General features: G+C 43.9%; 2 protein-coding genes across 4 annotated transcripts in view; both read right to left on the bottom strand.

The window, feature by feature from the left end:
• Positions 1-3,557: 3,557 nt before the first annotated feature.
• On the bottom strand, positions 3,558-14,959 carry LOC111851320 (high affinity cationic amino acid transporter 1-like). Of its 3 annotated transcripts, none has more exons than XM_023826124.2 (12): positions 14,855-14,959; positions 12,442-12,852; positions 10,831-10,989; positions 9,874-10,042; positions 9,407-9,540; positions 8,284-8,506; positions 7,846-7,985; positions 7,494-7,596; positions 6,576-6,781; positions 6,271-6,422; positions 5,733-5,841; positions 3,558-5,404 (listed from the first exon to the last, which is right to left on the bottom strand). In XM_023826124.2, the coding sequence occupies exons 2-12, from the start codon at positions 12,809-12,811 to the stop codon at positions 5,274-5,276; spliced, it is 1,896 nt and encodes a 631-aa protein (XP_023681892.1). In that variant the 5' UTR covers positions 12,812-12,852; positions 14,855-14,959; the 3' UTR covers positions 3,558-5,273. The 3 variants fall into 3 exon arrangements, with proteins under 3 accessions (XP_023681892.1, XP_023681893.1, XP_023681894.1); XM_023826125.2 differs by having other exon boundaries at positions 14,774-14,875; XM_023826126.2 differs by lacking the exon at positions 14,855-14,959 and adding an exon at positions 14,468-14,567.
• A 5,553-nt stretch (positions 14,960-20,512) lies between these two features.
• gbe1b (glucan (1,4-alpha-), branching enzyme 1b) overlaps positions 20,513-26,885 on the bottom strand; it is a 73,438-nt gene continuing 67,065 nt past the window's right edge. Inside the window, exon 16 of the mRNA XM_023826143.2 lies at positions 20,513-21,328. Within this exon, the coding sequence (XP_023681911.1) occupies positions 21,266-21,328 (63 nt within the window). The 3' untranslated portion in view covers positions 20,513-21,265. The remainder of the gene's footprint in view (positions 21,329-26,885) is intronic.

Raw genomic sequence — 26,885 nt, 5'->3', positions numbered from 1 at the left:
TAAACATTTTTCCCCTCTGTTTGTATGCTTGAAATTGCCTAATGCATTAAAGATATGAATATTTTTGGACATTCTAAACAGATTTGGGTTAAGTATATTTCTCAAAAAAAGAGGTTCCTCTCTTGGTCTTTTGGTGAAAAATTCTGCTCATAAAAAATTACATTTTGCATATGAGATAGAAGGAATAAAGTTGTAGAAAAGTAGTTATTGCATTAGTTCATTCTCCTTATTCTTACAAAATGATTAAATGCAAATACTTAAGGTGCAACATAGTGCAGATACCAAGGAGTTTGAGACTTTTAAAGAGTTTCTCTGTGAGGTAAAAACATTTTCTGTGATCTCGCGATGCAAACCATATTTTTAACCTGGTTTAACTTCAAGACTTGTGTGGGTTAAGGTCAGCATATGAAACAAGTTCTGTCACCACAACCCTGTATGGAGAATGGATGGATGGATGGATGGATGGACACTACAGCTGTGCTCATACTGATCATCTCAGAGCCTGTCCTCAGCTGATAAGGGCCAGCTGGATCCCTGCACTGGGGCTGCAAACCATGTGACAGAAGTGTGTAAGAAGGAATAAACCAGTTACCAAACCAGTAACAGGCCTGATGGAGTAGTGGGTGTTTATCTTAAAATTCAGCATCACTCCTAAATGATTAAGCTCTCTACCCAGCAAGGATTTAGGCATAAACAGAAATACAACGAATCTCCAGAGGAAAAAAAAACACATATTATGTCACTAAAGAAAAATCAAATGCTAACAAAACAGGTCTATTGCATTGAATATGTATTTTTAGAAAATAAATCTAAATCCATAATTTCTGGAGTTACGAGCATCTAACATCCCCATACATTATGACAAAACAAGACCAACATTTAAATGAATTCATTTTGTTATGGGACAGGCAGCATTTCGCACCATGGCATTAAAATAGAAATCCCCTAAAAGTAAATGAGGCAAGATTCACACCCTGTAGTTAAATGGACTTGTCATTTTCGGTTGAACTAAAAAAATATTAACATTACAATGAGATTCGTGCTAGTCTGATGTAACACATAATACACGTGTTAGGAACTGCATCCCTCGGGTTTGCAGGTCAGGCAAACAAGGAGAGGAAGTCAGGGCACTGCAGGAAAATAAACAGCATCAAAGATCAATGCTCATAAATGTCTGTGTTCGCACATTAACATCAACATATCACTGAAAGCTAAATGAAGGAAATGTTATGTAGGTTAATTGCGCGCCAGAGCAACAGTAGGCTAACTCGAAGGAATTTAAGCAATTAATTTAGAAGGTTTTGCTTTTGTTAGTGACATTTTTAGTTGGTAACTTCCAGGAACCCAAAGGCAACAGCTCAGACGTGAGCCGCTTTGCGCTGCGTCAAAATATAGGACATTAATAAACTGCACCAAACCAGTTCTCTGACAAATCGATCCAGTCCAGTATTTTTATAAATTGCCCCAATCTAGTCATTTAATAAAATTTGGTAATAAATCCAGTACTTTGATTAAGCGCACAATCCAGCATTTTGACAATCTGACCCAATCCAGCACCTTGATAAAGCGCCACAACTCGCGATCTGTCCACTTGCATAGCGTAAGAGGGTCAGAAAACCGCGCGTCCCGCAAACTGGGACCAGCAATTGTCATGCTGGGGGCTGCCAGCAAGGGTGACATTATCCAGCCTTTTAAAACCAGCGTCGCATAACCGCGATCGGACGGAGGACCGAACTCAACACACGGTTGCGTCTAATCGTACCAATGGGTCCACCGCGTCCCCCCGGTCTCCTCCTCACACATCAAATACACGCTGTCAGTTATGCAGGGTTATTAAGCAGATCACCAAGGATCCATTAAAATGGGATTTGTGTCGCCGAAGGTATGGCCGCAAAACATCACATTATTAATTCCGACAAAAAATAACGTGTCTGTGCCAGCAGGGTCGAATGAATACAAAGGAATGTGTTTAAAACAACTGAAGCATGATTTATTGACCGGTTTTTCGTTCACTGTAATGCAGTGACAGCAGACCGAGCTACAGCAAACCGCAAATGCCTGCGAAATATTTTCAAAGCAAATTAATCGGAATGCTGGGTACGCTTTACAAGGTGACCAGATTCAACGTGTAAGGAGGTTTTAGTAGGTCACTGGAGAACAATCGCCTGGCACTATAAGGAGATTGACTTTAACGCTGTCATCCGTCAAAACGCAGTAATCTGTGCATTTCGCACCGAGCTGCAGTGTGCATGGCTGGATGGAGGAGCGCACACCTCGGCACAGCCAGGCAGGAGACCTTACGCTGCATCATTTAACTCCATCCGACGCCTCCTCTTATATAATAAACCGGACTTACCTTTACAGCAGGTCTCGATGACGATCTAGCCGCATGTGCAGAGGAGGACGCCGCACATCTGTATCTCATGGGGAACGCGGAGGGAAAAAACACCGATACGCACCGAGAGGAAAGGGAGGCAGAAAGGGGGAGGAGAGCAACAACCGAACGGGAACACCGTCGCTCCCCCGTCAGGTTTTCGCCATTTCGCCAGGCCTTCGCGGCTCGTGAGCGCCACCTAGTGACCTCCACCGGAATTGGCGTTACCTGTGCGGCAGGCGGGCGGGCGGCGCTGTGCAAATAACCTCGGGAGCAGTTTATGATCCGACGTTTATATATCTGTGGCTAACTGAAAAAAATCGATGAATTCGGAAAATATACAATTTCGGTTTGATCAATACAATCGGTTTCCTGATTTATTTTAGCATGAAAATAATTCTTTATTACGGGATGTTACAAGTAGCAAAAATACTTCTAACAATATAATGCAAAATGATGAAAATCGTATATGTGAAAAGCGGACTTTATTTACATACATTTATAAACGGTCCGGTTTAAATGCTGGTAACATGAGGTCGTTAAACATAAGTAGTACTTCAAATGCCAGTTCGGAGTAAACGGTCGAATATGCAAATAAAAAGTTAGCAACAGACCAGAAAATAAGCGCTATGAAGATGCGGCCACATCATCTCCACATCACGTTTACATAGTGGAAACACGAGTGAAATAGAAATTTCAAGTGTAAAAAGTCTTCTGCTCGGACTATTTTTAATCCACCTTTATACATTTGTGGTCCAGTTAAAACCCGTTAAGCACACGAATAATTATTCAATATTGTTGTAATATATGGAGTACCGACCATTGGGATGAGGAAAAAAAACTTAAGATTAATAAACAATACCGAAGTAACTGCAAAACGAACGTCAAATACACAACAATAAAGGATGAGTTTTCCCTATTCCTTCTCGCTTCAGTTTAGAATATCGCGCCACCTTGCGACGGGAAAGATTAAAGCATATAGCCAGCATTGTGCGGGCAGCAGTTAAATATCGCAAAATGGCCTTTGCTTTCACTAAGGATGGCAAGCTTAGAGAGAAGGTTAGCAATGGCAGAAAAATGCCAGCATGAGCAAAAAGTAATTGCTCACTGCCTTCCCACAGCGACTGTGACTAAGGATGTGTATTCAAGGCACATGTTAAAAAAGGAAAATTTACACACGGTGTAAATTTTACACATTGCACTTTTCGCTCTATTTTAATGCAACCTTCATAAACATTTCCATTGTGCCACTGTACTTGCTATGTAAAACACAGACAAAATAATACAGCTTTACAGGGTTGTCTCCAAATAAACTATTTCCATGAAGAAATAAACATTATGTACACACATTTCATGAGTTTCCCTTAAAGCATGAACAATTTCACATTTTGAGTATTCATTGTGTGTCCATTTTAATTACATCGCTATTAATTCACTTCAATAAATAGTCATTATGGCTATGGCAACAGTACTTAAATAAGTTTTTAAAAAATCCATCAGCGCAAACACAGGCAGAGAATGGCAATGGTATGACACCATAAAGGAATTGTTCATTTCTGTCCCGGCAAACAGGATGCAGGTCAGACAGACAATCTTAGGTAGACATAAAACCCTTTTAAAAATTAATTTACAATAGGCAATAACTTAACTGTTTCAAAAGATTTAAAAAAAACACACAAGCCTTTTCTGCATTAAAACGTGCATAAAATCTGCGCATCACCATTTGTCAAGGGATTTGAACTCAAATGGCATCAAATACTAAATTTAAAAAATTCACGTTGGCAAACAGTAAGCAAAAATAAATACATATGTATTCAAGAAATCTCAAAAAGGCATTTCTGTAAAACTGACCATTTTCAGTGTTTAGATTGAATGACACTTGCATAGAACCAATAAATCAATTAAGGCTAACAGTTGCTTTCCTATTAAATCCACAGCTGGACAGAAAATGACTGAAGAAACAAACATCGGCAAGCATTCGGACCAGTAGGGTTTGACAATTATTAAATACCCATTAGCTTGTCAGGTTTCTTTTAAAGGAACAGGAATGCTCTAAAAAAAATCTACCTACTCAATTTCATTGGTAAAATAAAAATGCATTAAATGAAATAAAAATAAATTCTCAGTTATTACCCGCATTTGTGTAAGTGGGATAACAGGATGGTTGGTTGGACAACACACACCTCATTTCATTCATGTTTTACCAGTGGCTGTTGGGACAACAACATGTAACTTTAACATCCTTCAATAGAAAAACAAACAGGAAATAACCAAATATCAAATCTATCAAAACTTAGGCACCATTTAAGTAAGGGTGTTGCAGAATGTACGAAACCTTCGCCTGCCTTCAATTGACACTTTTGGCTTTGCTCTCAGCTGACACACACATAGTTACGTCGGTCCATGAATAGCTGAAAGGGAAGACGCCGTATGCAGTTGAGCATCACTCCCAAGCTGGCCTACATCTCTTCAGCTTCCAGAACGTCTTTGCCTGCTCAGCACAAGCACCCATAGACCAGACCGACAAGACCAGCTGAGACACAGATGACAAATACATCACCCGAGATGGATAAAGGTGATCCTAAAACACCTGCAGTGAAATGCAGTGAAAAATAAAGAAATGGGACAAACAGTTGTCAATAACAGCCAGAAGAAGGGAAAGAAGGACCAGCAGCAGATAATTTGAAGATACTTCCATACCCAAGCAGTACAGAGACTTCCAGTTCCTATCAGTTCCTTCCTCTTAATCAGGGTGACATCATGCTCAGAAAGCAGAATTAAATTTGGCTTGAAGGGTCTCTACTCCGCACACAGTCTGGTGACCGGCTTTATCCCCCAAAAACGAAACCCGGATATTTTAAACGTCGACCGCTTTGTCGATGTCGTCGCAGAGAAAGGCCTATATTTCCAAGCTCTCTTTGTCTGGCGTGGAGTCCTTTGGGTTCTCGTCGATCTTGAGCTCTGTGCCGTATGCGGACAGGGCAGCCTCTTTGCTGTGGTGAAGGCCGAAGCAAAAATAGATGAGGAAGCCTGGGATGAGAAGGAACATGGGAGACATGTTTATAAACATGCAGAACATTCATGCACTAACAAGTAGGGTGATGTGCAGGGATCAATAACTATATGAAGAAGGCAGTGGATTCAAATCCTGTGGCTGTAATCAGATAAGTTTCATGTCCTTCAGCAAGACCCTTAACCCGTAACTGCTCCAGTGGTGTTGGATGGTGGCTGACCCTCCCAGAGTAGTTGGACAAAGCAGTTAAATCAGTATCTAACTGCATATAACTGCATCAGTCCTCCATTCCACTCATATTACATACAAATGTGTGTGACCGACGTAAAGATCCAGTGGACGCACCTATGACCATCCAGATGGCGAAGCGGAGCCAGGTTCCCCTGCCGAGCTGCATCATCAGGTAGACGTTTATGAACATGCTCAGCACAGGGAGGAAGGGCAGAAGAGGGACCTGGGGGGGGCAGGGAACAGAGATTCATCACGGCGGGGCCCAGCCAGCCTCCTCTTACTACAGCACTGTCCCAACCCGCTCCTCATCCTGTCTTGATACTAAACACTAGTTATGGCCATATGAAGCTTCCTGAACCATTTGCTCTATTTTCTGACCCAGAGCAAACCAAGAGCACCATCTAGTGGGGTCAAAAAATACAGCAAATACATCATCATCATCATCATCATCATGAAGCTTCATTTGCCCACAAACACCAAATTTCACAAAAATGTCACTTGGAGATTTTTATAAACAAAGGCACTGCAATTATCATACACAAGTGAATGGTATTCACTCACCACATCTAGGTGAAAATAATGAGCTTTTATAACGGTTGCTCCTGCTGGTATATTGATGTGGCTATTAGCTTTTAGCATAGCTTACACTGACCTTAAAGGAGAGTTTGGTCTTGCTCTCAGGCTGCCTCCAGATGATCAGGGTGAGGACCAAACAAATCAGGCCCAGGATAAGCAGAAGCACCCAACTCCACAGCGCCAGGCCCCCATGAACCGCCACGATGCACATGGCGCAGATCAGGACCCCTGAAATGCGGGAATGGCGGCGTTCACATAACCCACACGATAGCACCACCAAGTGGCCAAAGAGTGTTAATCACTGCTACGGGTGTTATGCATGTGACTGTCACCCCAGGAGGCACGGCCGTTGAGGTGGCGGGGCTGTGACCAGCATCTCACCGAGCAAACCGGCACAGATGTTCACCACGAGGCCCGAGGTGTGTGAGGGCTCCTGGTTCTTGGGGAACACCAGGACTCGTACGCTGAGGCTCTCCTCTGCACTGGATGGGAATCCAGAGCTGGCCCGGCTAGACGCCTCGCTCAGATCACCCTCGTCCTGCGTGTTCGCCATGTGGTACACCAGGCTGGGCTGCTCCCGCTGGTACCTGGGCGGCAGCAGGCAGATGGGCTGTGTGAACTCATAGCAGCAGCGATTCTCACCAGCGATATTAAAAACCTGGGGAGGCGGGACTGTATGCCATCAATCACTGGTTAAACTGAATTCCAATTGGCTACTTCGCTCATTTCAGATGGCGCCAAGCCAAATAATTATTAACAGTATGGTAAACTAGGGGCTGCAGATCGGAGCAGTTGGTTCTCCTTCTTAGCAAAAGAGGGAATTGAAACTTTTGAAACTAACACAGATTTTTGGAATATGTGCATTAAATTACGTTAAATTAATGTAAAGTAAACTATTTCTGGTCTGAGAAAGGCGTCACAGTCATGCATTGTAGTGTGTTACACATCTTACCAAAAGTCGTAAAAAACTGGGAGTAAATGTCTCATATTTGCTAGCGCTGCCACGGTACAGACGAGCGCAGAGCGTCAGCTATGCTGCCACAGTACAGTGAGTGCAGAGCGTTAGCTATGCTGCCACAGTACAGACAAGCGCAGAGCGTTAGCTATGCTGCCACAGTACAGACGAGCGCGGAGCGTTAGCTATGCTGCCACAGTACAGACGAGCGCGGAGCGTTAGCTATGCTGCCACAGTACAGACGAGCGCGGAGCGTTAGCTATGCTGCCACAGTACAGACGAGTGCAGAGCCCCCTCTCGCATTCCTCTCCCCCTCTGCTGAAAACGGTGACAGCAGAACACACCTTAAGACCAGGACACACGCAGCCACCAAAGTGTAAGCCAGCAAGGTTCCAATGGACATGAGGTCAACCAGGTCCTTGAGCTCAAACAGGAAGGCCATGACAGCTGTAGGGGAACCAAAGGCAACATCGCCATCACGTCAAGTTCTGGCCCAGGTGAACGCCAGTTTTAACACAAAATAACACGTTATTTCAACAGGAAGCTCTGTTCAAATGATTTAAATCTAACCAGTTCTTACTGGAACTGAAAACCAAACCCAAGCATCCAGTGGTCGAGGTAATGAGTAAGTTCCTGGATGTCTGATCATGAAAACGGCCCAACTGCAGTGCTGTGTGTCAGTGTGTGGGGCCTCACCTGCCACGGCCCCCGAGATCACGGTGGCGACCAGAGGAGTTTTGGTTTTCGGATTGGTTTTGGCCAAACACTGGAAGAGCAGGCCGTCGTCTGCCATGGCCCAGATGATCCGGGGCATGGGGAACATCGCGCCGAGCAGGCTGCCGGCAGGTCAGGGGGGAGGAGGGGGGAGGAGGTCGGACCGTGAATGCAAAGGAATCAAGATAACTGGAACTACACAGAAAATTCATGCAATGCGGAACAATCCTTCCTTAACCGAGTACTAACCAACACAAACTAAAAAGGCCACATATTTATCAAGCTTTCTGGCTCAAGTTTTACTTGCCAAAATGACGTGTCGTATCCCACAATGCACTGCATCTCAATATGATTTTACTACAGGCGAGCAGATCCACACACAGAGTATAAGCCAGGTCATGGGGCAGGGCGGCAGCCTACCTGGTGGACAGGGCGCAGAGGGACCCCACCGCCACTGCGTAGGTGGCCCCCTCCCAGCCCACGTGCTTGAAGGCCACGGGCAGCGGGCTGTACTTGTCCAGCATGTAGTATGGCATCATCATAGTAAGGGCGGCGGACACGCCGAAGTAGGCCACGAAGCAGATGAGGAGGGAGGCCACGATGCCGATGGGGATGGCCCTCTGGGGGTTCCTCACCTCCTCGCCTGAGGAACCCAGAGCAGGAGCCCACATTGAGCACTGAAGACCTCAGGCTACACCGTAGGGCTGGGCGTGGTGCTTTTAGGCAGATTAGCCATACACAATATTTTCTATGAAGTGGGCTAAATGGTCATTTTTAGATCAAAACCATATGCAGGATGATTTTGGTTCCTCGCCTTTCCCCAATATCAGATTCCCCATGAGACACTAAGCGAGTGCTTTGAAGTTAGCTGTGAATTCTGGGATTCTGTGCAGCGTCACAACCGAAGCCCTCGTATTACTTACAACCAGGAAGGAATACTAATGGTTTCTATTCAAAATATTTAAGGGAGCCCTATTTTTTTTCTCCTCCTTGTAAAGCCACCTTGGGTTTGTGAAAGGTGCTATATAAATCTAACTTTAAATTAGGTAAATTATTATTATTATTCATTTTGATGCACGCTAAAAGTACATTGATATAAAGGGTATTGTGTCATCCTATTCTCCTATTAAAATATATTGTCCATATAGATAGATATACCGGAAACATTCAACAGACCCCCCCGCCCTACAACATCGACTACTGATTCTGGGTGTCAACTGAGGGCACGGCACTATTTAAAAAAAAAAAATTAATTAAGAAGCACATAAAAAAAAGAATCAATTCCTTGAAGCTAACAGTTTTTTAAATAACGAAAACATCACTGTTCTCGCAACCCTGCCCAGGATAAGGGGCTAGCAGACCAATGTGTTGAACATCATTGTCATCAAAAAAAAATGGGGGGTTTTGGTTAAATTAACCAAGTGAAAAAAAGACTGACCCAATTGGTAATGTGGGGTATCATCAGCAAACAGGGAATTGCCTCCCAGTCACAGTCGAAGATGATCGCTGAGGGCATCTGAGCAGACGACGTCCTGTCACTCACCAGTGGTGGCGATGCAGTCGAAGCCCACGAAGGCGTAAAAGCAGGTAGCCGCTCCAGACAGGACCCCCGTGAAGCCAAATGGCATGAACCCCCCCTCTCCGAGGTTCTTGTCCGACAGTGGAGAAACAGATACACTGGCAGGGACAGCGGTGAAGAGACGGTTTATTAAATAAATTTTTTAAAAAAAAAAGCCAAATATGCACTAACATTGAACAAAGCATGGAACAAGTCCTTCAATATCATACGCATATGAACAAGAGACAATCCATCACGACTCAGCACCACCAGCTCTGGGGGTTCAACTTTTGCCCTAACTTTGTGTCTGGGGAGTTCACTTTGTCCCACATTACCTGCAAACGTGCTCCGTGGCAGGCCAGCACCCCATCCAAGGTCTACCCTGCCCCAATTAAGGTCTACGCTCGTCATAACATCAGCAGAGTTCCCAATAAAAAAAACCTTCCACCTACTTGAAGAGTGAGTTGGTGCTGTTGCGGACCTCATCGGGATTCAGGATCCAGTTGCTTTTGGACCCCTTGACAAAGCCTGAGACCACCACGAAGAACAACACCAGAACGTTGATGCAGGTGAACACCTTGTTGACCAGGGCAGATTCCTTGACCCCGAACGCCAGGAGACCTGAGGATTGGTTGGGGATGAGAGCAGAGGTGAGCTCTTCTTAAGAAGTCTGGCAGATACAGACCACAGATACCAGGCTGCTCTATGGTGAAAAAATTATGGTGAAATTAACATTTTTGATCCTTTCTATAAATCAAATTTACTAAATCCAGGGTTCCCCCAATTGTGGCAGAATAAATTTCCATGACTTTTCCAAAACTTTTCCAGTACCATAACAAAATTTTCCAAAACCCACAAGTTTGTAAAACTAAAGTAGATAGAACAGTACTTGTTAACTATTGACTTCTGCTTGTACATTTCCGTTAGCGTGTTGCGGAACGAAGCTTGAAACAAAAATGAACGAGGCTAGTTTCCAAAACTTTTCCCCTCTTTCCAAGAATTCCAAAACTTATCCAGGGTCTGGGAAAATTATTTCAAAATTCCAAAACTTTTCCAGGTTTTCCATGACCGCGGGTACCCTGTGAAACATTACATGGGCCACCATGCAGGACAACGAAGGTGGTGTTTTAGACGGGAATTGCTTTTACACATTGATGGTAACCAAGTAATGCTTAATCAAGACATTACTGGGGAAATTAAACAATAGGTGACAGCCAATAATTATGACCAAACTCCATTGCTGAAACAATCCAATTTCTTTAAATCCTTTATTGTTCCCCTTATTCAATCTGTTCTCCCATCTTCCTTGTGTTATCCGAGCATGTGGCTTCCTTAAGGCACCAGGGACAACGATATGACTGCATGTTCACACGATCGGCCACGACTTCAAGCAGGTTAGGCGCAGGTACCTGTCAAGAGGAGGATGATGATGACGGCGAACATGTCCGGGTACTCGGCCAGCACGCCGGGGACCTTCATGCTCAGGTGAAGGCGGCAGAAGCCCTCGATGTGCTTCCCGATCATCCCGTCGAACGTGGCGCTCCAGGCCCGAGCAACACTGGACGTTCCTGGCGGAGGGTAAGGAAACAGGGTTCGAGGTCAACTCTACTCAACACTGAGGACTGTGAACCGTGTCACATGGCTCTTCAGAGATGAGAGGGCCAGTACAGCCTATTATGGGGCACTGTAACACCTTCTGTTTACCAGCACTTTCTCCAAAGCAGCTAACATTTTTCTCCATTTATACGTTGCTATGTCCTGGGGAGACACTTCGGATCCAGTTCTCACTCAGGGCGTATGAAGCTTACATATTCTCCCTAGAACGCTCCCCAGTTTCCTCCCATATTCCAAAAAAAAAAACATGCACTTAGATAAGAGCAATTGAGAAACTCCAGCTTAAGATAAGATCCCAGGAGGAATTAGTGCATAGGTGTGCAGGCTTGACGACGGACTAGCATCCCGTCCAAGGGACAGATGCTATGTCCCTACAGAATCAACTCTGATCTTTTCATTCGACTTTAAATATACAGCTTTTGGGTTACAAGAGCGCAGCCTGAAAGAGCCCCCCCATCATAAGAGCATGACCAATAAGCAACCGGTGCCACAGCATTTCCTGTGACTTGCATTCCTTAAATATGAAGCTACCAGAGGGCATCAATTAAAGGGCCAGTTCACCCCATAACAGAAAAAATATGTGTTTCAAGGGGGTTTTAGTGCTATCTATCCATCAGGGCTGTTCTGCTGGGAGCTGGTTAGCCTTGGAGATATCGCCTGTAGAAATGTCATTCTTCTCTCAAACTCCTCACACTCGCATCACTGGGCAGAAGATACGAGCACCCCGGCGTTATCGTCTGCGCAGTGATACGACTGCTGTGTGGAGTTGGGTAGGAGAACATAGTTTATACATTAAACTGCTCACTACAAAGTCTGCAGATTATCTTCAAAAACCGGGTCATGATTTCTGGTAAGAGATGTTGCTGCTGAATTTTTCAAATGTATTTCTGTCGCTTTAATCACTACAGAAAGGTGCCGTTCACTCCCATTAAACTGGACTGAAGCCCGTCATTTCTATGGCAGATATCTCGAAAACTCCCAGCAGAACAACCTAGATGGACAGATAGCACCAACCCCCTCTAAAACATCTGTTTTTTGGTTTTAAGGTGAACTTACAACCAGAGAAGGCTGACATGTCTATGGCAGATATTACCAAAACTAGGCAACTTCCAGAAAAACAACCTAGATCAGGGGTCTCAAACTCCAGTCCTGGGGGGCCAGAGCCCTACACAGTTTTTGGCTGAATCATTTGTGGTGGAAGGGGGAAAGAACTAAGCTACACAGGGCTCTGGCCCTCCAGGACTGCAGTTTGAGACCCCTGACCTAGATGGATAGATGGCACCAAACCCCTCTAACTCGTATCTTTTTTTGTTTTACGGTGAACTGCCCCTTTAAGAAAGGAATCATCCATCAGGAGCTGTAAGCTGTCAAATGTAGCATACAGACACACAGCCATATATATTTACCAATGACGTAGGAGAGGATGAGGTTCCAGCCGGTGATGAAGGCCCAGAGCTCACCCACTGTCACATAGCTGTAGAGGTAGGCGGAGCCAGTCTTGGGGACTCGCGCCCCGAACTCTGCATAACACAGGCCAGCCAGCACTGAGGCAGCGGCCGCTATGAGGAAACTGAGCACGATGGCAGGCCCCGCGTTCTCACGCGCCACCGCCCCCGCCAGGACGTAGACGCCCGCCCCCAGGGTGCTGCCCACGCCCAACGCAATCAAGTCCATGGTGCCCAGGCAGCGGGACAGGCGGGAGGAGTCCTCTCCGCCATCCACCACCTTCACCCGCAGCATCTGTTTCCCGACAGCGGCCAGCATGTGCAAGGCCATGGCTGAATGACTGGAGGGGTCGGAGGTCACAGGTTGGGACACTGGAAAGAAAACCAAGGAAGAGGCACTTAGCACCAAAAATGAATGTCTTCGGAAGAACCTACAACTATTGTTCTACCATTTTGAAAGAAATATAGAACAGTGAAGTAATATAGAACATACTGATTGACACAATGTGTATTAGGGACATGTAATAACCATCCACTCTTCAATCTTCTGGGCACTTATCTCTGGGGGCAGAAATGTTTGCCAATCCAAAGAAAGACAGGGTGTTAGGTAGGGTAAACCTGGCATGGGATGTCAGCCCATCACAGGCCAGAAACACACAACAGGCACCAATTCCCCTGAAGGAAACTCATAAAACACCCGTAAGCCAGCATGCCACCTGGTTTGAGTATTTCAGAGATGACAAATTATGCCCAGAAATGAATGAATGAATCCTGCATCCCTCTGCCACATCAGTGACCCCTAAACTCCTGACAGTAACATAGTGGAGGGGTTGAGTAGAGATATCCCTCCTGAACCTTCATTTAAAATGTTGTTCACATAACAATGATATTAAGTATACAAGAACTGTCGTACACAGATGCACCAGTAGGGGGGCTCTGTCCAATACCAAAGAAGTACCAGCGAGCCCCGGTAGGTAAACCCCAACTGTGACTCCAAACCTTGGATAAAAGGGGGCTGCTGGGGTCTCTGTGTCCGCATGGCCACAACAAGGATAGAGACCAGGCCATATAAGCCCGGCAACGTCACTTTATCACACTACTCTACGATTCGTTAATCTATATTATTATACAGCATCAATTGCACTTTAAAGAAACCGCACTGTATTACGGTTAGTATCAGCATGATGATTAAGTGAAGGCGCGTGGCTGGCTTCCCCGCAGCTACTATGGAAACAGCGGCGTTGCCGTAAAAGGAGATGCAGCGGGCGGTAAACCGCAGGGGCGTGTGCTGCTATTCAGGGTCTCGCTTCGGGGGGGCCCAATCCAGCTCAACACGTGGCGGTACAAAATAAAAGCCGAGCACCGGGGAGGCCACGCGATCATAATATGCTTGGATGCAATGTTGCAAGGCACACGATACACCAACCACGCAAACGCGTGTCCAGAACTGGAACGACGGGTCGACGGGTGAACGTGACGCCCAGTACCACCTAGGCGATCCGATACCGCCCCTTTCTGTTCATGGTTATCAAGATCTAAAAATACTGTCTAACGCATCCGTAAAAATCTCCGAAGCATTTCACCTGAAACGCTCCAATGCTATTTCCACGGAGTCGAAAGAGTGCAGAAAAGTTGTCCCATCGTACCAACAAGGGGATCCCTTGGATTGTGTCCCCACACGGTCTTATATCAAAAAATATTGGCTCGTAGTGTTACACGTCATGCTTAGTGACGGCGTCGTAGACAAGGACTGATTAGCAACCGTCGATCGGGCATCTCCGAGTCATTAGGATCACAAAGTCGAAGATTTAAACAGCAAAACGCGACGGCAGCAGGAGCTAGAGAGAGGAAGCCGCGACACCAAACACTTACGCCGCCACGTTCATTCATAAAACTCCGCTGCGCAATTCCAGCACCACGCGGTGCCTACATGCGCCGAAAAACGAATAATAATTATTATTTTAAAAGGTTACTAAAAGGCCACCACCTTTCCGCTCTGCTTTCCAAGTATCTCTACAGGAGGACAAATGTTACAACCTCGTCCCGCTGCTAGCTCACTGGCTAACCAGCTAGCTGTGTTGCATCAGCTCAAAATGGATGCTTGCCTGCGTAAGGAGACCATGTGAATCCCCAGACGAAAAAAGCATCATATACATAAAAACTCTGCTTATGCATAGGCTTAACTTGGACAACAGCAAATACACTTTGCACATAAAAAAAATTAACCAAATATACACATATATAAGTGGGTTAAATATAATAATTGTAACAAATACACAGAGAAGCGATTTACCTTGAACTGTACTGGATAAACCTTATTTGGGGACAGAACATAAGCGACTACAGACTCCGTAAGTTACGCAAGGTTACCCACCAGATGACTACCGTCCTGACGGATGGTCTCAGCAGCTTCACTCGTCACTAATCGCGGGAGTTTCTACAACAATGTTTCTACAACCTTTTCCGGACCCCGCCCTACGAGCTTAGCTATTGGGCAGGAAGAGATAGCGTGGGAGGGGGACAACGCAATTTTATCATTAACTAGTCACATCTGATTAATCCTTCAACTTTGGTATAATAATAATAATAATAATAATAATAATGTAATTAATTAACATTACATGATTATACTAGTACTTTCGTCTTGTTTGGCTAAAAAGTGACAATAATTACAAGGTTATTGCGCATGCACTTTTTGGGAAAGATATGATATATGTATACCCATATGCTTGTGCGTATTTATTTATTACCATAAAATGTGAGAAAAATAAATCTCAACGTAAAAAATAAAATACCGGAATATAGCTGCTTCCTTTCATGAAATGCCTGACGACACTCACTCCGTTATTTCATCATCGTCTTTGGACGGGACAGTGTGTACACCTGCAGTCTGGATCGTGGGCACCTCCCCCCACGAACCCAGGAAACACGCGAGGTCAATCCATTTCTGTACAGCTTGTTCAAAACTGTCATTTGAATATATTCCCCTATATTCATTGCCAATCCGACCATTTGTTAGACATCATAATGATTAAAAGAAAATATTAACAACTCATAAAAACAACTTTGCATGATGTTAGTAACTGAGTTAAGGAGATGCTTATTTTGTACACGGATGGAGCTGTAGAATCCATTTTGACGTAGGCTAGTTTATTTCAGCAATAGTTGCTTCAGTCTCATTCCGTGTTCCATATCTGATCACGCAGTACAGGGGCATATAGGCACAGCATATGAGGCATGGGTTACCCAGTCCATCGCAGGGCACAGCACACACACTATACACTGGTGAAAACCTGCACTCACACAAGAACAAGTATTCTCCTGGCCCAGGGAATTCCCACCGAGTAATACTCACTGAATACTCACTGAGTAATACTCACTGCTGCTCTCCAGTACAATATCCTGACGAATAACTGATTTTAAATACTGAATATTCATGTGGATGACGCAATAGTTCTGCGGTCTTTCCAGGTATCAAATCTAAACAGTTCTTCTGTTGAGGTTTCCGTACAGCGCCACTTACAGGATAGTGTGGTGCCTCAGAAAAACACAGGTCACTCGCCCTTTTTCCTTGCTCTTTTTCCTACCCACATCTACGGGCACAAGGTAGGGAATTACCCAGGATTGGGCGCCAACCCATCGCCGGGCACACTCACACACTATTCACTCACACAGGCACACTTACGGGCAATTTGGTAACTCAAATTAACCTCACCATGTTTTTTAGAGGAACCCCCACGGGGAGAATATGCAAATTTCACACACGGAGCCATGTGGAGACTCAAACCTGGGTCCCAGAAGTGTGAGGAAACCGCGCCGCAATATCTACTATATATATTTTTGTCAAGTACAGTGGTACCTCAGAACTCGAATTTAATCCATTCAGAACTCCGGATCAAATCCTAAAAAATTCGAGTTGTGATCGAATTTTCCCTGTAAGAAATAATGGAAAACTAATTAATTGGTTCCCAGCCCCAAAAAATTACACCTAAATATGTTTTTTCTATAGCATTTAAACACAAAATGAACCGGATAAAATATGAAGAACATATACTGTACTAAACACATCTAAGCACATTTATCAAAACAGTAATTTGTGAAGTAAGAAAATAAATGTATCCAAACAATGTGTCCTGCCCCGATGGTCCGCTCCATCCGTGTGCCACGCCCCCTCGTTAACCCCGTGTGAAATCCACGTGTGATCAGCTATTTCTGGTTGTTGTCACTAGTCCTCTGTATTTCGTCTGCGTTTCAGTTTGTTTCCCCAGTCCGGTCGATGTATTGCCCCGTATTCCCCAATACCCAGACGTCTGCGTCTTTGTCTCCGTTCCGTCCAGCTTGGCACAACAATATTATTATAATTAAACGTATTCGCCTAATGGTTTATTATTAATATTAAAATAATGAATAAGAAATCTTTATTTTAAAATGTATTTTATTATATAATAATAATTACTGTCTATCATTGTCTAAATGTATTTTTACTGTCTAAATATATGTATTCAGGTAGTGTAAACATACACGGTGCTATCACAGCGAACGGGAGGTTGAGACTGAAGTGTTACCGTTTGTTTCCGCTTAGAGACGTGCCGCGTGACTCATTTCCCCACGCGTACAAATTATCTTAGGTCGGCGTTCACGGTTTGACTTCTGAGATTCAGATCGCGCTCTAGGTATTTTTTTTAACTGGTTGGTTCGACTTTTAAGAAATTCGAATTCTAATGAGTTTGAGAACTGAGGTACCACTGTACTTCAAAAATTCCAACCAATTTTACTCAAATTGCTTGTTGCAATGTGCATTAGCCACCACTGGATGGCTCTCTTTACTAACGCAGTTGTCCGTTTACCTTGGCTGCAAAGTAAGAACATACATCTGCTGTCTGCAGCAGAGCAGATCAATAAAAGTTATTACAGATATCTCACTGTGTACTTCGATATTCCACTGGAAATACTGTGTGAGAAATGTACAACAGAGGCATGTAAAATTGTAATACGGTTATTTCAACCTGTCTGGTGGCTGACCCTGAATTTCTTCCCCTTATGACCATAAATCCTCTTTTAATCCTGGTCCTAAGGCAGTAAAAGCGTTTAAATGACTTCTTCTCCAACCTTTTGAGGATTTCAGATTAAATATTTAAATGGTCAACTCTGGGGCCACAACATGTCCAAAGACATGTAGTTATGAAAATCTGAAACCCAGCCAAGTTCTTATTTGATTTGCAAGGATGTATAATATACAAGAATATGCAAATCCATTCTCTGCTTTGGTGTGTCCTTCCTCTTACATTCCTGAGACATGCTATTAAATGGTGACTCCAAATTTCCGGCAGTGTGACTGTGCGTTAGTGTGTGCCCTCAGGTATACAGGCATCCCTCCCAGGGAGTCTCCAGTCTGCCATAACTGCCTGGGACAGCATCACTGCAAGCCTGCACTAGATAAGATGTATGGTAGATGGATGCATGGATGGATTTAAATGACTAGCAATTTCTAATGAGGCTTGTTTCTGAAGGTCTCCTAGACATGAAAAACAACGTCGTCACCTTCATCTCATTGTTAGTTCAGGCTCACCTCAGAAAATCCTCAAAGGGATTGGCAGAAACGTTGAAGCATGTCAAATCACAGCCAGGATTCAATCAAGACCTTAATCGTGTGTCCTAAATTCAATGCTTAGCTGGTACAAAAATGGCATACAGGACGAACACCATGACTAGGATTAAGAAATAGAGCTTAGGATAGTCAACAGAATGAAGGTACCCCTTATTCACAGCCTGATAAATATTCCAAACTGAAAATAACTAAATGATAAGCATCACCTGTGTCAGGGAATTCACATAATCCACTTTTCAGCAAAAGCATTAAAGGCATATCGGTGATTATATAATAACACTTCAACAGACATGTTTTGTTAAATATTTTATTTGTTCACAGGACCAATTTGTAACATAATCTACCACTAAATATTTTTGACAACCTTGGCCAGATGCAGTATTTACACATTTCACATAAATGTACCGTTTGTTAAAAATAGAATTTTTTTTTTTGTTAATAAGCGGCAGAAGAAAACGCTTTTTGAGTGAGCGTCCATTCAGGCGGACACTGAGGAACATTCCGGACTCGCCTCCGTTTCTTCCGGTGAAAGCTGGCCTTCCCGGCCATGTCTGAAGTTCTGCTCCGAAATGCTGAAAAGGCTCCTCTCTTCTAACGGGCGCTGCTGCCGGAGCTGGAGGACTTTTGATCTTTACTTCTACGGCATCCAGGTTTTTGCCAGAAAGAAGTTCCTTGCTATAACAAGATGATTATCCATTGTTTCCCTCTCTGCCTCTCCACAGCTCGCCGGCTCTGTGCTTATTATAAGGCAGAGTAAAGACGAGCGATTCGGCCTGACAGCTGAATGTGGCTCCATCTGGCTGTGAGGCAGCTCCCCTCGTTTCCCGGCTTGCCTCACAGTGGAAACCATGAACCGTCAAAACATCAAGGTTTCCTTCACCTTTGACACTGTCCTCCCCCCCCGACACCAGCACCACCCGCGTTGATTTCAGACCCTGATCACCATGTGACTCTGAATAGAGCAAACGGCTCTATATCACCCTCTCTCTTTTTTATCATATATAAACAATGTTTGTATTCATATCTTTGTGGGGACCATTCATTTTTATTGGCAAAACCCAACAATGACAACCTGAACCTGAAGTAACCAAACAAAATACAAGACTTCTGGCATTTTTCATTTTTTGATTTCAGTTAGATTTTTGTAAATCCATTTCCCCCCTGTGGGGACCAAAAGTCTCCCCACAAGGTTAAAATAACAGGTTTTTATCACATTGTGGGGACATTTGATCCCCACAATGTAATATATACGACAAACAAACACACACACCTATACATTGCAGTAACATTATGATCACCACGTGCATGAGGAATGTTTTATAACCCTAAACCTCCTCTTTAGGTCAGCTATTCAGCATTTGACTCCTGGATGATGGCAAGCAAACAAATACTCGATCATCAATGTGCACAAGATCAATTATAGAATCAGCTGGATAAGCCCTGAATGATTACAGGAGTGCCAGTACCTCCCTGGCCAGTAGGAGGGGGAGTCACAGGTCCTGCTACCTTATCCTGAATTAAATTAAAGCCATAACTCTACATCCCCCCATGAAAAAAAAAATGTCTTAATGAGAAGAGGAACACAAAAAGAGAGCTAAAGGAGCGACACACTAAGGATTAGTCAGACCATTAAACCCTGCCGATGTTGTGCTTAAAGGGAAAAGGCATTTTCTGTCGGATAAGTGCGTATGAGGAAGTCAGTGTGTCACTGAGATCCACTGAAATGACAAAGGAAATAATGCAAATTCAAAGGCTTTTTTTAAGATTTTTTTTTTTTTTTAACAGCAGTAGCTGTATTTCAGCAGTAACAAGCCCTGGATAGAGCAAGCAACTCACTCACCCCCCCCATATACATTTTACAGTGCAGTAGCATTATTAATGCCATTAAACTCCATAATGGAGGCTTTACTGGAAATGATAGTTAAGGGAATTACAGAGATAACTCAAATGGACACATTGTACGTTAGCAGAGTGTGGCATGATTAGTCATAATGTCTACCATTTGCTTACAGTGTTTGAAGAATCAATTTCCTCATGTTTACATTAATGGAGGGATTTTTCCTTAATAATTATTGGTCAAACCCCCCCCCCCCAAATCAGTAAGTGAATTGTGTAACATTGTAAAATGGGGGGGGGGGGGGTAAAGGCCTTGGAGTAATTCGGCGCAGTTGAACAGAAGGTCTCCAGGTTTATTTTGATATAATCTGCGGATGCAGATTGCAGCCCTGCAAGGAAAATCGAGGGACAAGGTGAACCTGCCTGATGTACGACGGAGAGAGAAATTCAGCTCCACCAGAGGCCTAATGGAGACGAGATCCTTGGTTTATTCGCTGCATTTCTGTTAAGGCCAGTCAGTGTCTGACGGCGGCGTGATGCAGCGGGAAGAGAGAATGACCAGGAGTGACGGGCAAAGAGGCTTCCGACTTACACAAACACTGCCATTTATTATCACTCACAACAATTACCGTTAATCTTTGGTTCAGAAACTCACAATCACTCATATTCAGTAATGCACCCATCATGTTTTAAACACAGTTTATGGTAGTCAGTCCAGTAATCTTAACATCCATGAAAAACTCTTCAATCGTGCATCACATTAGATCCCAACACTTCCTGAAGTGATCTGTGCTGCATTTTCTAGTGCGATTATATTTAATTATACTTTCTATTGTGAAATATAAATCAAACAAAATTCTGCATTATAGTATAATGCTTACTTAAAAATACATTTCCAAAGAGTGTTTAATATTACAAAAAAATTGCCACACTGAATGATGGGGTGATTATTACAAATACGGAACTTCTGCGTGTCCTATTCAGGGTAGTGAAGCATTAAGTGCTTTTTGAAACTAGTACATAAACTGATGCAAATGCTCTGAATAGGATCACATTTACATCGATGTAACTATTGTGTTATTGTTTCAACATCAGCAGTGGACTGGGCCGGTGTTGGTCGAAGGGTTGAAGTTTTGCCTTGAAAAACAGCCGCAGACAGTCGCAGAGGGGAAAGTCTCCTGATTGAGCCATTCTGTCAGGCAGGTCAGACTGCAGATCACCGACGATGCTGCGCAGCAGTGAAGCCTGTATGTCCACAGCCCCCAATGGGGCAGGCGCATGTCACATGATCTCAGATGCTAATACTGTGATACTGCTGCCGCACTGACGAGCCGCTGACCATCAGCAGCTGTGATCAATCTCCTCGTTGGCCAGTACCATCGATGTTCTGCAGGGAATATAAATCTGGGGGGGGGGGGGCAAGGGAAGGTTGGGTGGAGATGGGAGGGGGCAAAAAAAAAAGATATTCTCAAAGACTGTCTTACCAGCATTCTTAGCCAGCGTCGCTATCGCTATCCGTTTTCCTCATACAGGAGAGAATTTTAAAGACACTTGAGTTGCTTAACTGTGCCGAAGTAAGACGCAGCACTGTGCTGGACTGTGGCAAACACGTTATTTAACTGAACACACCAACATTGCATTTAACATTTCAAAGAAAGTGCCCAATGGAGAGAAATCATACTTTCTGTTTTCCTCTCTTTTTCTTCCTGCAAGAATAATTTGAAAAACAAGTACATATTTAATTCTCTTGCAGAAGCATAATGAATGAGGTCTGCAGGAGTGTCTGCAATTGCTGCTGTTATATCCGATGCTGCCCCTGGGTGCTGTCAGAGGAATCTGGTTAGTTTTGTTGTTTTAAATTAACATATTAGAAACAAGCACAATATGACATAAAGTAAAAGCTCTATGCCATCTGACCACAGGGAAAGACTGTCTTCAGGCAACAAAGCCATTACCAAAGAAACAGCCAGTTGAAAACGGCATTTCTCTAAATAAATGAAGAGAGTAAACACATTTTAGAACATGGCTTTGAGAACAAGCAGAAGTACTGACAAAGATGTGCATGAATCTTAATTATACGCAAAAAAACCTAGCAGTAGAATCGGTTAGCTGGATTTTTAGGGAAGTATGACGTATGAAATATGTGCCCACTGTCAACTGATCTCCAAAGCTAAACGGAGTTGGGCCTGGTTGGTACTGGGTTGGGAATCTGCCTGGACTCATGGGAGTTTTACTTACAGAAAAATGTTTTGAGGGAAGAAACACAAATGGCTGGTTCAGAGAGATGACCAATCAGATGGTAGAGGAGGTGGGCCCAAACAACTAAAGGAGATGTGACCCAGACATCTCCTCTAGTTGCCAGGACCCACCTCATCTACAATCTGATTGGTTGTCTCTCTCAACCAATCATCTTTCATTCTGCCTCAGAACATTTTTGTGTAAGTAAAACTCCCATGAGCTCTGCCAAGCAATACCAACTGTAAGCTTTTGGGGACCGTGTGTGGTTCAGTGGGTAAGGATGCTGTGCCTATGACTGGAAGGGTTGGCAAAATGATTTCGCTCTTGTGTCTTTGAGCAAGACTCTTAACCCTCTATTTCAGGGGCTGTCTAACTCTGCCATATCAATATTACATTGCTTTGGATGAAAGTGTCTGCTAAATGAAATATTTTCCATAAGCATATTCAAACGTGGAAGAAAAATCCCAACCTCTCTCCCAGAATCACTCTCTCCCTAACTGGATAATGGAAGTAATTAACAGCATCTTAATGATGTCAGGAACACAATGTTACATTAATGCTTAATAACTTTGATGAAATTGTGACCAATGACACTATTCTCAAAAGGTCACATGACCCGTAATACTATGAGAAGCAAGTTTCATGAGAATAGCAATCTTGAAATTAACCCCTGATTAATCTGATTCTTTAGTTCACCCTCACTTAAATACTCTAGTAAGATGCGGAGAGTGATTGCAAACAGGACCCATGCTAATAAGGAAGGTCTTAATCCTTCTAGGCTCCTTTGTTAGACTGAAGCTCTAACCAGCTGTTTATCAGCTTTTCCCTTCAACAGTAGGGCCACTAACTACAAAAAGAAAAAGTTTCCCTGACTTTTCTCTGCTTTGTCACAGGTCGTAAAGGCAGATCAAAGCAAATCAAGCTTCAATAAGAAAGCCAGTAGGACACATCATATCATTTCTGGATTTTCCCATTTTTCCCCCCAAATTATTCTAACAAAGCAGCCAAATGCTACAGGATATGGGACACCGCAGCCACTATTGTAAGAGAGCCCATCTCCCTGTCACAGTTATAAGCGTGTTTGAGATATGCACGTCACTTGTGAGAAGTTCGCCCGCTGAGCTCTTCAAGTCCTCCAGCCAAACAGGCTTTTATTTTGAATCTTCTTGACGCCCATAGGAGCAGAGCAGCTCAAAATGCTCCTATGGGGAGGGATTGGGGCTTATTAGGCCCGCCCCCGCTCTGTGCATGTGGTGTTTGGATGCTCCACCGTGTATCACTCTAAACATGCTAATTGGCATCTCTGAATTGCCCACAGCATGTGAACGCACTGCAATGGGGTAGAATCCTCTCCTGCGTCTTCAGGGATTAGCTTTAGCTGTGTTGGATACCCAGTTGGAAGATGGATGGGATCGAAAATGAAAGATGGCCCTTTGTTTTTGGTCACTACCATCCAGTAGATGGTCCACTGGAACCTCCCTGTCCAGTCCCACCATTGACTATGCAGTTTCTCTCTTTGCCTTCAACCCAAAGCAGAAGGTCCTTCAACTACACAGCACATTTGGTGCAAAGTGGTTTATTTCCATGGGATTAAAACTTTTGTCTGGGTTAGAATCACCCTTCCATGGCTGGAAGACCCAACATCTTACGGCCTCACAGGCTGTTGTGGTGACTGCAGTATATGACATTTAGGCAAATTAGTCTTAGACTAAATGTCAGTCTATATAATCGATGCTGAGGATAATAACATTTGAAACGCACATAGTTTTTGCGTCAGTATTTAATCACTTTGCAAAGTATGCATATGAGTGTGCATGGAAATTATATTATTTTTATACAATACAATTTTTAGGTACATCACGATCTCAACATCCTAATTATTCAGTGCTTTATCTAATAATTTCTTTCATCTTTTATCGAACACAATAGCAGCACCAATTCCCTCTGCAGTGGGTGAGAAGGTTGCTTACTTAACGGGCTCTGAAGACAACAGTTGGAAAGTTGTTAATAATTACCCAAGAAAGTACCATGAGAGAAAATTACATTTCAGAAGGATGTTGGAGCTCATTGTTGGGAGACTTAAACAAAGCCTGACAGTTAATATAAAACAAAGACTCCTTTTGTCAAACTTCTGAGGAAGCGTGACGAAAACCGAATCATTTTTATTTGCTAAACTCGTCCTTTCAGTGGGAACTTGGCGACAGCTGACATTTCCTGTCGCCTATGACGAGAGCGGAACATCACAGCGTTCCGCTGATGAGTGGAAAGGAAAATCGCGCACCCAACTTCTGATGGGTCGTCTTCAGAAGGCGAGGATTTAAACGTGTAAATCGGACCGACCCGTCTGAACATGCTGCGATCCAGCGATGCCGCCAGCCACAAGCTACACTGGGGCTCTGTATGAAATCTTTTAACAGCACATCTGCACCCAATCTTCCATCCAAACATCACATACTATTGGTTAATTCATTATCAGGCCATTGATTACTTAATTCAGGTATGCAGGAGGTGGAACAGGATAAATATGTGGACTTGGCAGGAGCTGGGTAAGGTCTATGTATTACTGCGTGAAAAAATTATGGAGCAGGAATATTCCGGCCTTTCTTGGCAATGCCATGGAAAAAAAGAATTTTTCCATATTCAAGGCCAGTAATTATGAAGCAGCTTTTCACACAGAGAGGTAAGCATGGAAAGCTTCAAGCAGACAGGAATCGAGGACAAACCTTCTCTCTCCGCTTCTTCAAATGACCCCCCCCCGCACCCACCCCCCACTCCCCAAACATCCCTATTTAAAATCATAATCGCATGGAGATCAACAGAGGACTTGTTAAACTGCTTTCAATTCCTTATAAAAGGGTTGACGGTGAACACACAGCGCGTGGATGAAGAAATTAAGAAGAAGAAAAAAACATGGAGGAGATGGAAGAGAGCCACACGTTTCCAACAGATAAACGGGATCCTGGAGACAAGAAACCCCACAAAGACAGAAACACCTACATTTATATTTCCACAGACGCTATTGAGAGGTCTGTAGCGGCATGAATGAGTGTTTCTGTATTACTTTTTCATTTTATCTGCCATGCTTTAATATTGGTGGGAAGTCGTGAAAGGGACAGATAGAAGAAGGGAAAATACGCAATTTCCCCTATTAAGCACGTGGAAGCTGCATCTTTGGCGTGACACTATAGAACTCCCCAGGTCTGCCAGATAGATTTATTTTACTTTAGAAAGTTCTGGAAGTCTAAGAAGTTCACGGCATTGGAAGAATTTAAATTTAAAAATGTAGCTCAGTTCTGCTAAAGAGCATCCTGTATATTGGTCATTAGTGGTCATCAGAGGCCAGGGAAGGCATCAAACCAAGAGGCTGTTCTGAGCATGAGGCCGGGGGGACACTCCCTCCTTCTGATTTAATTGGCTGTCGAAAGGAAGGGCTAAGATCAGCCATTAAAATATGGATTTGCTGAATAATAGAGTATCATGGTGTTTTGCACTCCTGAACTGAATGTTCTCTGTTATCATGCAGGTGCAGCTGCTATGGGCACAGCTCTTCTCTGCTTAATGAGTATTCACAGCTGCTGCTGCTCTACAGTAATGGTCGTTCCCCGGCTTCTCTGCCCACATCTCTCTCTCTCGACACACAGAGCCGCTAAGGGTGGATCCACACGGATAGCGTGGAGACTACTGGAGAACCCAGAGGAACTAGCGAAATCAATAGCTGCTAAATACTCACTAACCAGCAAATAAATACTCACATTGACACTGGCCCTAACCTGCAGTTCATAACCAGAATCAACAGTGGGTTGCTCTGTAGGGGGCGTTACAAGTGTAAACAAATTTTCTGGCTGGCTGGCAGAGTGACCTTGAGCCACTGACTCAACGGTGCTTGGCTTTGATGGACAGGAAAACCTTACAAGCCTAAAACTACCATCTGCTGCCCCCAAATCACCCAGACCCCCTCCAATACTTTCAGATCCTCTGTTATTTTCCCCCTCCCTCGGTTCAGATGAGTTGTCTTTTCTGATTTTGAACTACGAAGCACAGCTTTGGTTTGAAAGATCTCCCTTTCATCCCCTGTCAAATTACCCAGCATCACTGCTAGCTTTAAAACCTCAGCTACGTCGTTTAATATTGCTACACATGTAGTGTGCCTTCCTGTTCCGTTGCTCACTGTGTCGTGCTACGACATTTATAAGATGCCATTCTTCTGGAATTTGAATTCATCATGTAAGCCGCGCGCGAGGCTGAGAAACACTGGGAATATCAATAATGTGCCGCTCAGCCCAGTTTGCCTGCTCGTCTTATTACCACATTCTCTCCCCGATTCTCCGCCTGCGCCGAGACAAGAGTAACAAGCTATGCTACCCGCCTTCAAAGCGACGTGACAACGCATCCAGCGCACAACCGGGAGACGGAACTCCGCGCTATGCCAACAATACAGGGGGTAGATAAATTGCACCTGAGTGGATGAGAACAAAGAAAAAGAGGAGGGAGAGGAGGAATAAGGGAGACAGGCATCTTAGAGAAGGGGCTGCAGAGAGAATTAATGATACAAGAGCAAAGGGAAGGCTGGAGAAAAGGCCCACAAAGACCCTATAGGTGTGTGTGTGGGGGGTGTGGGTGGGGGGGTGTGTGTGTGTGGGGGGGTGTGGGTGGGAATCAAAAATGCTGAATACAGACATAAAAATAGAAAGGAAAAAAAAACTCAGATATCTGATATAATAAT

The sequence above is a fragment of the Paramormyrops kingsleyae genome, chromosome 17 (genome assembly GCF_048594095.1).
Source record: "Paramormyrops kingsleyae isolate MSU_618 chromosome 17, PKINGS_0.4, whole genome shotgun sequence".
In the NCBI taxonomy this organism is placed as follows: Eukaryota; Metazoa; Chordata; class Actinopteri; order Osteoglossiformes; family Mormyridae; genus Paramormyrops; species Paramormyrops kingsleyae.
This window is presented reverse-complemented; position numbering and strand designations above follow the sequence as displayed.